This window comes from Pogoniulus pusillus, unplaced genomic scaffold (genome assembly GCF_015220805.1).
Source record: "Pogoniulus pusillus isolate bPogPus1 unplaced genomic scaffold, bPogPus1.pri scaffold_47_arrow_ctg1, whole genome shotgun sequence".
Lineage (NCBI taxonomy): Eukaryota > Metazoa > Chordata > Aves > Piciformes > Lybiidae > Pogoniulus > Pogoniulus pusillus.
In genome coordinates, this window is record NW_026974707.1 from 3,409,653 (window position 1) to 3,421,458 (window position 11,806).

General features: G+C 61.3%; 1 protein-coding gene and 1 long non-coding RNA gene across 2 annotated transcripts; both read right to left on the reverse strand.

Moving 5' to 3' along the window:
* Window positions 1–1,990: 1,990 nt before the first annotated feature.
* On the reverse strand, window positions 1,991–4,122 carry LOC135174160 (uncharacterized). Its single transcript, XR_010301765.1, has 5 exons — window positions 4,072–4,122; window positions 3,679–3,742; window positions 3,468–3,569; window positions 2,812–2,918; window positions 1,991–2,211 (listed from the first exon to the last, which is right to left on the reverse strand). It is a non-coding gene; the product is annotated as an uncharacterized LOC135174160 (long non-coding RNA).
* On the reverse strand, window positions 4,121–11,528 carry LOC135174127 (meiotic recombination protein REC8 homolog). The gene is made up of 9 exons (XM_064141365.1): window positions 11,423–11,528; window positions 10,635–10,703; window positions 9,747–9,901; window positions 8,864–8,939; window positions 7,916–8,030; window positions 5,421–5,546; window positions 5,041–5,107; window positions 4,207–4,307; window positions 4,121–4,162 (listed from the first exon to the last, which is right to left on the reverse strand). Exons 1-9 carry the CDS (start codon window positions 11,476–11,478, stop codon window positions 4,121–4,123), a joined length of 807 nt encoding a protein of 268 aa, XP_063997435.1. The 5' UTR covers window positions 11,479–11,528.
* Between the last annotated feature and the right edge of the window lie 278 nt (window positions 11,529–11,806).

Genomic DNA, 11,806 nt, shown 5'->3' on the forward strand with positions numbered 1-11,806 from the left:
GGACTCCAAACGTGGGAATCACCTGGGCCCAGCAGCAGGCAGGCACGAGCTGGGCGTGTGGGGACTTACACAATCAGGTGTCCTGGGCAACTGACTCTATGGCCCTGGTCTGTTGTGCCCCTTTGTGCTCGTTTGCCCCTGGTGCAGGCAGAGAGACATGGCCAGGCAGAGCAGGCATCAATGAGCCTGCTTTCAGGCCTACAGGCCCTCCACAACAAGGCCACTGAGCTGCCTGTCTGTGCATCACCTTTCACCACCACTGCAGGAGCCTTTTCGCTCCCCAGAGCTCTCTTCGCCGCTCGCTGCAGGGGAGTCCGGTTGGGACTTGGCAGCGTTTGGCGGCCCAGGGCCAGGCACAGCAGAAGTGCCTGAGCTGGAGGCTGTGTCTCTCCCGCCTGACTCCGCAGCGCTCCCTGTCCCCACACTGTCCCTCAGGGCATCCTCTGCGGTCCCCTCCGCGGTCCCTGCACAGCGCTCAGTGGGTGCGCAGAGAGGAGGTTGGTGACCTGGCCCCTGGAGAGTCTTCCTTGGCCTGGCTCCGCAGCGCCGCTGCCAGGCTCAGTGGGCGCCAGCCTGCGCTCCCAAGCGTCCTGGCTCCCTGCCTCTGCCTCCAGGGAATCCTTCCCCCAGGCCTGAATTCCTCTCTCCTGATTGCCGAATTCACCCTGGGCCTGGGCTGCTGCCGCGCCCCAAACACCACTGCGAGGCTCTGGTGCAGCCTCAGCGACCGCAGGGGCAGGATTCTCAGCTCAGCTCTCTGAGATGGTCTCTGGGTTTAACAGTCCTGCCGAGCCCAGATCCAGTCCTGCCACTGGGCATCCTCCCTCGGGCAGCAGCTGCACTGCTCAAGCTGTGCCCTGCTCAAGCTGCTCTGCTCAAGCTGTGCCCAGCTCAAGCTGTGCCCTGTCGAAGTTGTGCCCTGCACAAGCTGTGCCCTGCTCAAGCTGTGCCCTGTCGAAGTTGTGCCCTGTCGAAGTTGTGCCCTGCTCAAGCTGTGCCCTGCCGAAGTTGTGCCCTGCTCAAGCTGTGCCCTGCTCAAGCTGTGCCCTGTCGAAGTTGTGCCCTGCTCAAGCTGTGCCCTGCTCAAGCTGTGCCCTGTCGAAGTTGTGCCCTGCTCAAGCTGTGCCCTGCTCAAGCTGCTCTGCTCAAGCTGTGCCCTGCTCAAGCTGCCCTGCTCAAGCTGTGCCCTGCTCAGGCTGCCCTGCTCAAGCTGTGCCCTGCTCAGGCTGTGCCCTGCTCAGGCTGCGCCACTCCTGCCGTGGAGCCTGGGGCACAGATCAGGATGGAACTGGTTGAGTCTCCTGCAGCCTGCCCCCGGAGCTGCGCACAGGCATTAATGACCTGAGCTCCATTAGCAGGCTCAGGTAACGGAGAGCATCTTGCACAGGCTGCTGGGGCTGAATTTGGCTGTGTCAGAGGTGAGGAGATGGAAGGGCTCAGCTCCAGCACAGCTCTGCCAGCAGCAGCCAGGCTGGCTGGGAGCAGGGCGGCGCCGGCGCTCGGCAGCTCCTTTAAGAGCTCGCTTGGGCCCCACTGATTTGGTGCTGCCCCTTTAAGAGCCCCCTTGGGCCCCACTGATTTGGTGCTGCCCCTTTAAGAGCCCCCTTGGGCCCCACTGATTTGGTGCTGCCCCTTTAAGAGCCCCCTTGGGCCCCACTGATTTGGTGCTGCCCCTTTAAGAGCCCCCTTGGGCCCCACTGATTTGGTGCTGCCCCTTTAAGAGCTCCCTTGCGCCCCACTGATTTGGTGCTGCCCCTTTAAGAGCCCACTTGGGCCCCACTGATTTGGTGCTGCCCCTTTAAGAGCCCCCTTGGGCCCCACTGATTTGGTGTTGCCCCTTTAAGAGCCCCCTTGGGCCCCACTGATTTGGTGCTGCCCCTTTAAGAGGCCTAACTTAGGCCTCCAGCCCGGAAGTGGCCTCTGAGTCCCTCCCCTGCGATTCCATTCTCGCCGGCAGCCATCTTGGATCAATGACATCATCACCACGAGGTCAACTTTTGATGACGTCACCCCTGGCGGCCATCTTGTATTTTAATGACATCATCACCTTGAGCCTTTCCCCCTCCCCCACCCCTGTCGGTGGTTTGCTGATGTCATTGCCGGCGGCCATCTTGGATTGATGACATCACAGCAGCAAGGGCGGAGCCAGCAGCAGGATTGGCCCAAAGGGCTTGGACTGGACCAATCGGAGCCTTCTCTGCGCGCAGAGGGCTGGGGGGGGGCAGGAGCCACTTATGGGTCCCAGCTCCACACTTATGGGTCCCAGCCCCACACTTATGGGCCCTGCCACACCCTTATGGGTCCCAGCAGCCACTTATGGGTCCCAGCAGCCACTTATGGGTCCCAGCCCCACCCTTATTGGTCCCTGCCCCACACTCATGGGTCCCAGCCCCACCCTTATGGGTCCCAGCCCCACACTTATGGGCCCTGTTACACCCTTATGGGTCCCAGCAGCCACTTATGGGTCCCAGCCCCACACTTATTGGTCCCAGCCCCACCCTTATGGGCCCTGCCTCACACTTATGAGTCCTGCCCCACACTTATGTTCCCTGTTACACCCTTATGGGTCCCAGCAGCCACTTATGGGTCCCAGCCCCACCCTTATTGGTCCCTGCCCCACACTTATGGGTCCTGCCCCATACTTATGGTCCCCTGCCCCACACTTATGGGTCCCAGCCCCATACTTATGGGTCTCAGAAGCCACTTCTGGGTCCATGCCCTACACATATGGGTCCTGCCCCACACTTCTGGGTCCCTTTCCCACACTTCTGGGTCCTACCTCACACTTCTGGGTCCTGCCCCACAGCTCACCCAGGCAGAGGCAGAAGATTCTCCCCACCAGGCCCCGATGACAGCCAGGGGGCAGCAAAGACTCCAACGCAGCTCCCCCTGGCTGCTGGGAGGCCTCCAGCAGCTCCCTGTGGGGCACAGACCCACAAGTGTGGGGCAGGGACCACCCCCGTGGCCCATAGCAACCCCCAAGTGACCCACAGTCACCCCCACAGTGACCCCTAAGTGCCTCCCACTGCCCCACAGCGACCCCCAAGTGTCTCCCACTGCCCCAAGTGCCCTATGGTGACCCTCAAGTGCCTCTCCCTCCCCATAGCGACCCCCAAGTACCCCATAGTGACCCCCAAGTGCCTCCTCTTGCCCCATAGAGACCCCAAGTACCTCATAGAGACCCCCAAGTGCCTCCTCTTGCCCCATAGAGACCCCAAGTACCTCATAGTGACCCCCAAGTGCCTCCTCTTGCCCCATAGAGACCCCCAGTACCTCATAGTGACCCCCAAGTGCCTCCTCTTGCCCCATAGAGACCCCCAGTACCTCATAGTGACCCCCAAGTACCTCCTCTTGCCCCATAGAGACCCCCAGTACCTCATAGTGACCCCCAAGTGCCTCCTCCTGCCCCATTGTGACCCCCAAGTATCTCCCACTGCCCCATAGCGACCCCCAAGTCCCCCTTAAACCTGCTCCAGGCCTCCAGGTCCGGGGGGGCCCCAGGGGGCAGTTCAGGCTCAGGCCCCTCAGGGAGCTCAGGCAGGGCTGGGGGGGCAGGGAGGGGCAGCAGCCTGCAAATGGGGCAGAGATGTGGGGTGGGGGGGGTCAGGCTCTGCCCCACAGCAACCCCACCCCCTAAAGCCTGCCCCATAAGCGTGGGGCAGCCCCACAGGAACAAACCTTCGCTCCTCGGGGGGCAGCAGCCTGGGCCTGGGCTCCTCCTCAGGGGTCTCCAGGGATACCTCTGCCCCACAGTGACCCACAAGTGAGTGGCTCTGGCCCATAGCGACCCACAAGTGCCACACAGTGACCCACAAGTGCCTCCCCCTGCCCCACAGCGACCCACAAGTGCCCCACAGTGACCCCAAGTGCCTCCCCCTGCCCCATAGTGACCCACAAGTGAGACCCAAACTGCCCCATAGTGACCCCCAAGTGCCCTCCTCTGCCTCATAGCAACCCTCAAGTGAGAGACTCTGCCCCACAGCGACCCACAGGTGCCCTTAAGTGCCCCCTAAGTGACCCCACTGCCCCATAGCGCCCCCAAGTGCCCCTCAACCCTACCCCACAGCTCACCTGAGGACAGCAGCGGGACCAGGCTGGGCTCCAGAGCATCCCTGAGCACCTATGAGGCAGAGAGAGAGATGTGTGGGGCAGAGGGAAAGAGCTATGGGGCAGAGGGAAGGAGCAGTCTATGGGGCAGGCTCTCACCTCCACCTCGCTGGGCAGCTCTGGGGGGGGCGCTGTGGGGCGGGGAGGGCCTGGCCTGGTGCAGCGAAGCCACAGGGCCAGGAGCTCAGGGGGCAGCCAGCCTGGGGGGAGATGTGGGGCAGCTGTGGGGCAGCTACGGGGATCTATGTGTCCCTCTGGGGCTCTATAGGGTAGCTATGGGTCCCTATGGGGCTCTGTGGGGCAGCTATGGGGCTCTATGGGTCCCAAAGGGGCTCAATGAGACCCTATGGGGCTCTGTGGGTGTCTATGGGGCATCTATGGGGCTCTAGGGGTCCCTGTGGAGCTCTATGGGTCCCTATGGGGCTCTATGGAGCTGTATGAGTCTCTATGGGTCCCTATGGGTCCCTATGGGTCCCTATGGGGCTCTATGGAGCTGTATGAGTCTCTATGGGTCCCTGTGGAGCTCTATGGGTCCCTATGGGTCCCTATGGGTCCCTATGGGTCTCTATGGGTCCCTATGGGGCTCTATGGAGCTGTATGAGTCTCTATGGGTCCCTATGGGTCCCTATGGGTCTCTATGGGTCTCTATGGGTCCCTATGGGTCCCTATGGGGCTCTATGGAGCTGTATGAGTCTCTATGGGTCCCTATGGGTCCCTATGGGTCCCTATGGGGCTCTATGGAGCTGTATGAGTCTCTATGGGTCCCTGTGGTTTCCTATGGGTCCCTATGGGGCTCCAGGGGTCCCTGCACTTCCCTATGTGGCCACAGGAGGCAGTGTGGAGCCCAATGGAGCTCTTAAAGCTCCCTTATGGTCGCTATGGGGCAGAGGAGGGCACTTGGGGGGCGCTATGGGGCAGGGGTTGAAGCCTCACCACAGGTTGGGGTCCGAAAGAGCTCAGCAGGAGTCCTGCGGCGCTTGGAGGGAGGGGGCAGGAGGAGCTGTGGGGCAGAGAGGTGTGGGGCAGAGAGGTGTGGGGCAGGATCTATGGGGCAGGATCTATGGGGCAGGGATCCATGGGGTAGGGATCTATGGGGCAGGGATCCATGGGGTAGAGATCTATGGGGCAGGGATCCATGGGGCAGGATCTATGGGGCAGGATCTATGGGGCAGGGAACCATGGGGCAGGATCTATGGGGCAGGGATCTATGGGGCAGGGATCCATGGGGCAGGGATCTATGGGGCAGGATCTATGGGGCAGGGATCCATGGGGCAGGGATCCATGGGGCAGGGATCCATGGGGCAGGCTCTCACCAGCTCCCCACAGCCGATGTGGGGCAGCTCCAGCTGGGCCCTGAAGGTCTCCTGAGGGATCTGGGTCTGGAGATCGATGTGGGGCAGCTGTGGGGCAGGACGGCGCCGGCGGGGGGGGGAGGGGATCTATGGGGCAGGAGGGGTGGGCTGAGCCCCAGAGATCCTGCCCCATAGATCCTGCCCCATAGAACCTGCCCCACACCTACCTCCAAGGGCAAACCTGGCTCTGGGGGGGGCCTGGGAGCTATGGGGCAAAGAGGGGACTTAGGGGGCAGCCCCATAAGTGCCCTCCCTGCCCCATAAGTGCCTCCCCCAGCCCCATAAGTGCCCTCCCTGCCCCATAAGTGCCCTCCCTGCCCCATAACTGCCCTCCCCCAGCCCCATAAGTGCCCTCCCTGCCCCATAACTGCCCTCCCCCAGCCCCATAACTGCCCTCCCTGTCCCATAAATGCCTCCCCCAGCCCCATAAGTGCCCTCCCAGCCCCATAAGTGCCTCCCCCAGCCCCATAAGTGCTCACCAGGGGCTGGGGTCACCTCGGGCACCTCCTCCTCTGTGGGGTAGGAGCCGTGGGGCTGGGACCCACAAGTGCCAATCTTTGCCCTGTAAACACCACCCCAGCCCCACAACTGCCCCACAAGTGCCCCCCTCTGCCCCACAGGTACCTCCCCAGCCCCCCAAGTGCCCTCCCTCTGCCCCACAAGTGCCCTCCAGTGCCCCACAAGTGCCCCTCTCTGCCCCACAAGTGCCCCATAAATACATCCCCAGCCCCCCAAGTGCCCCCCAAGTGCCCTCCAGTGCCCCATAAGTACCTCCCCAGCCCCCCAAGTGCCCTCCAGTGTCCCTCTCTGCCCCACAAGTGTCCCATAAGCACCTCCCCAGCCCCCCAAGTGCCCCCCAAGTGCCCTCCAGTGCCCCCTAAGTACCTCCCCAGCCCCCCAAGTGCCCTCCAGTGCCCCTCTCTGCCCCACAAGCGCCCCCTAAGTGCCCTTTCTGCCCCCCAAGTGCCCCCCACCGGGCAGCAGCAGCTCAGGCTCAGCCTCCAGCAGCAGCTTCAGCTCCTGGGCAGTGACCTCAGGCAGCTCCTCCTGCCCCACACTTGGGGTCAGACCCACACGTGGGGGGCCCAGCCCCACTTATGGGTCCTGCCCCACACTTATGGGTCCCAAAATTCACTTATGGGTCCCAGCCCCACACTTATGGGTCCCAAAAGTCACTTATGGGTCCGGCCCCACACTTATGGGTCCCAAAATTCACTTATGGGTCCCAGCCCCACACTTATGGGTCCCAGCAGACACTTATGGGTCCTGCCCCACACTTATGGGTCCCAAAAGTCACTTATGGGTCCCAGCCCCATACTTATGGGTCCCAAAAGTCACTTATGGGTCCCATCCCCACCCTTATGGGCCCAAACAGCCACTTATGGGTCCCAGCAGCCACTTATGGGTCCTGTCCCACCCTTATGGGTCCCAGCCCCACACCTCGGGGGGGGCAGGCACAGGCCTGGGCTCAGCCTCCCTCAGGGTGATGCTCTCTGGGGACACAGTCAGAGGGGGAGGCCCTGGGGGGGGCAAGATGTGGGTCAGGGCTGCCCCACACCAATACCCACCCTGCCCCATAAGTGCCCTCCCTGCCCCATAAATGCCTCCCCCGGCCCCATAAGTGCCCTCCCAGCCCCATAGGTGCCTCCTCCTGCCCCATAAGTGCCTCCCCCAGCCCCATAACTGCCCTCCCTGCCCCATAACTGCCCTCCCTGCCCCATAACTGCCTCCCCCAGCTCCATAAGTTCCCTCCCTGCCCCATAACTGCCTCCCCCAGCCCCATAAGTTCCCTCCCTGCCCCATTAAGTGCCCTCCCAGCCCCATAAGTGTGGGGCAGAGCTCACCTGGAGGGGGCAAGGTCACAGCTGGGGCTGGAGGCAGCAACTGTGGGGAGAGATGTGTGGGGCTAGGAGCTATGGGGCAGGATCAATGGGGCTGAGGAGAGCACTTATGGGGCTGTGAGAGGCACTGATGGGCTTGGGAGGGCACTTCTGGGGCTGAGGGAGGCACTTATGGGGCAGAGAGAGTCACTTATGGGGCCAGAGAAGGCACTTATGGGGCAGGGGGAGATACTGATGGGGCTGGGAGGGCACTTATGAGGCAGACCTCCATGGGGCAGAGATCTATGGGGCAGGGCTTTATGGGGCAGGGGTCTATGGGGTTAGAGAGCTATGGGGCAGGGCTCTATGGGGCAGGGCTCTATGGGGTCAGAGAGCTATGGGGCAGGGCTCTATGGGGCAGGGCTCTATGGGGTCAGAGAGCTATGGGGCTGGGCCCTATGGGGCAGGGCTCCATGGAGCAGGGGTCTATGGGGTCAGAGAGCTATGGGCAGGGCTCTATGGGGCAGGGCTCTATGGAGCAGGGCTCTATGGGGTCAGAGAGCTATGGGCAGGGCTCTATGGGGCAGGGCTCTATGGGGTCAGAGGGCTATGGGGCAGGGCTCTATAGGGCAGTACCTGAGCCAGCAGCACTGTGGGGCTGGGCAGCTCCAGCCCCATCAGCCCAAAGAAGGGGTCTGGGGCCTGCTCCAACATCTCCTGCTGGGCCTGGGCGTCAGGGAGCAGCTGGGGCCTGAAATGGGTGGTGGGAGAGGGGTGGCACTTGGGGGGCAGCTGTGGGGCAGGGGAAGCCTGTATGGGGCAGCTGTGGGGCTCAAGAGGTCTCTATGGGGGAGCTGTGGTTTCTTATGGGGACTCTATGGGGAGCAATGGAGATCTCTGGGTCCCTATGGGGCACCTATGGGTCCCTATGGGGCTCTACAGGGCCACTATGGGGCACTATGGGGCCCACCAAGGGGCAATGTGGAGCTCTATGGGCCCCTACAGGTCCCTATAGGGCTCTATGGGGCCACTAGGGGGCAGTTATGGGTCCTTATAAGGCCCCTAGGGGGCACTATGAAGCTCTATAGGCCCTTTGAGGCCTCTAGGGGGCATTATGGAGCTCTATGGGTCCCTATGGGGCTCTATAGGGCCACTAGGAGGCAGCCATGGCTCCCTATGGGTCCCTATGGAGCTCTATGGGTCCAGGTAGTTCCCTGTGGCGCTACCAGGGGACAATATGGAGCCCAATGGAGATCAATGGAGATCAATGGAGCCCAATGGAGATCAATGGAGATCAATGGAGCCCAATGGAGATCAATGGAGCCCAATGGAGATCAATGGAACCCAATGGAGATCAATGGAGCCCAATGGAGATCAATGGAGCCCAATGGAGCCCAATGGAGATCAATGGAGCCCAATGGAGATCAATGGAGCCCAATGGAGCCCAATGGAGCCCAATGGAGATCAATGGAGCCCAATGGAGATCAATGGAGCCCAATGGAGCTCAATGGAGATCAATGGAGCCCAATGGGTCCCTGTGGGTCTCTATGGGTCCCAGTGGGTCCCTATGGGGCAGGCTCTCACCTCCTGGGGGGGCTGAGGTCGATCCTTGGGGGGGGCCTGGCCCTGTGCAGCCTCTCCAGCACCTGCCGAACCTCCTCTGCACCAGTATGGGGCCAGTATGGAGCCAGTGCTCCCAGTATGGCCCAGTCTGGACCCAGTGCTCCCAGTATGGCCCAGTCTGGACCCAGTGCTCCCAGTATGGCCCCAGTGCTACCAGTATGGCCCAGTCTGGACCCAGTGCTCCCAGTATGGCCCCAGTGCTACCAGTATGGCCCAGTCTGGTCCCAGTGCTCCCAGTATGGCCCCAGTGCTCCCAGTATGGCCCAGTCTGGACCCAGTGCTCCCAGTATGGCCCAGTATGGCCCAGTGCTCCCAGTATGGCCCAGTCTGGACCCAGTGCTCCCAGTATGGCCCAGTGCTACCAGTATGGCCCAGTCTGGTCCCAGTGCTCCCAGTATGGCCCCAGTGCTCCCAGTATGGCCCAGTCTGGAGCCAGTGCTCCCAGTATGGCCCCAGTGCTCCCAGTATGGCCCAGTCTGGACCCAGTGCTCCCAGTATGGCCCAGTCTGGACCCAGTGCTCCCAGTATGCTCCCAGTATAGCCCCAGTGTGGCCCCAATGCTCCCAGTATGGTCCCAGTCTGGTCCCAGTGCTCCCAGTATGCTCCCAGTATGCTCCCAGTGTGGCCCCAATGCTCCCAGTATGCTCCCAGTATGCTCCCAGTATGCTCCCAGTGTGGCCCCAATGCTCCCAGTATGCTCCCAGTATGCTCCCAGTATGCTCCCAGTGTGGCCTCAATGCTCCCAGTATGCTCCCAGTATAGCCCCAGTCTGGTCCCAGTATGTTCCCAGTGCCCCCAGTCTGGTCCCAATCCCCTCCCAGTCCCTCCCAGTCCCTTCCAGTACCCAGCAGGCATCGGCACTGGTCCCAGTAGACCCTGGCCAGGCCCAGTCCCAGCTGTGCCGCAAGCCTCAGGGAGCACCGAGGGGGAGGAGCCCCGGGGGGAGGGGGCGGAACCTCCCAGCCCCCTCGGCCAATCAGGAACGAGGACACAGCAGCACTGCCAAGGGATTGGACACAGGTGAAAGGGGGGGGGGGGGGAACCCCCCACAGCCCCTCCCAGTCCCTCCCTGTCCCCTCCTAGTCCCCTCCCAGCCTCCACCCAATGCCCTCCCAGTCCCTGCCAATCCCCTCCCAGCCCCCACCCAATCCCCTCCCAGTCCCTGCCAATCCCCTCCCTGCCCCCACCCAATCCCCTCCCAGTCCCTGCCAATCCCCTCCCTGCCCCCACCCAATCCCCTCCCAGCCCCCACCCAATCCCCTCCCAGTCCCTGCCAATCCCCTCCCAGTCCCTGCCAATCCCCTCCCAGTCCCTGCCAATCCCCTCCCAGTCCCTCCTAATCCCCTCCCAGCCCCCACCCAATCCCCTCTCAGTCCCTCCCAATCCCCTCCCTGCCCCCACCCAATCCCCTCCCAGCCCCCACCCAATCCCCTCCCAGTCCCTGCCAATCCCCTCCCAGTCCCTGCCAATCCCCTCCCAGTCCCTGCCAATCCCCTCCCAGTCCCTCCCAGTCATTCTCAATCCCCTCCCTGTCCATCCCAGCCCCCATCCAATCCCCTCCCAGTCTCCCCAGTCCCCTCCCAGTCCCCTCCCAATCTTTCCCAATCCCCTCCCAGTCTCCCCAGTCCCCTCCCAGTCCCCTCCCAATCTTTCTCAATCCCCTCCCAGTCTCCCCAGTCCCCTCCCAGTCCCTCCCAATCCTTTCCCAATCCCCTCCCAGCACCCCCAGTACCATGCCCTGGGCACATCCACCCCCAGGTACTCTCTGCGCAGGAGCCTCGAGCTGCAAGTGGCTGCCAGCCTGAGGGGTCAGACCCAAACAGGGCTCAAACTGGACCCAAAATGGACCCAAAAGGACCCAAAACGGACTCAGATTGACCCAAAAGGATCTAAAGTGGACACAAACTGACCCAAAAGGACCCAAAATGGACGTGAAGTGACCCAAAATGGACCCAAAATGGCCTCAAACTGACCCAAAATGGTCCAAAATGGACCCAAAGTGACCCAAAAAGATCTCAAATGGACACAAACTGACCCAAAATGGACCCAAAGGGACCCAAAACAACCCAAAGTGGACTCAGATTGACCCAAAAGGATCTAAAGTGGACACAAACTGACCCAAAAGGACCCAAAGTGGCCTCAAAGTGACCCAAAATGGACCCAAAATGATCCAAAATGGCCTCAAAGTGACCCAAAATGATCCCAAATGGACTCAAATTGAACCAAAAGGATCTTAAATGGACACAAGCTGACCCAAAAGGACCCAAAATGGACCCAAATGGGACTCAAATTGACCCAAAAGGACCTCAAATGGACTCAAAGTGACCCAAAAGGGACCCAAAATGAACTCAAAAGGACCCAAAATGGATTCAAAGAGACCCAAACTGGACCCAAAAGGACCCAAACTGGACCCAAAACAACCCCAAGTGGCCCCAAACTGGACCCCAAATGGCCGCAAACTGACCCAAAGTGCTCCCAAGTGCCCCCCGGTGCCCGCAGGGGGCAGCAGTGAGCCCTCACCAGACGGTGCCGAGGCAGCCGCGGTGCCGCTGCAGCACCTCAGGGTAGTAGAACATGGCTCAGGTGGGGGTCAGCAGCAGCAGAGCTCAGAGCAAAGGTGGCCAAAAGCAGCAACACTTGGAGCAAAGTTGGCCAAAAGCAGCAAAACTTGGAGCAAAAATGGCTAAAAGCAGCAAAACTTGGAGCAAAATTGGCCAAAAGTAGTAAAATTTGGAGCAAAAATGGCTAAAAGCAGCAAAACTTGGAGCAAAAATGGCCAAAAGCAGCAAAACTTGGAGCAAAATTGGCCCAAAGCAGCAAAATTTGGAGCAAAAATGGCTGAAAGTAGTAAAATTTGGAGCAAAATTTGGCAAGAGCAGCAAAGTATGGAGCAAGATTGGCCAA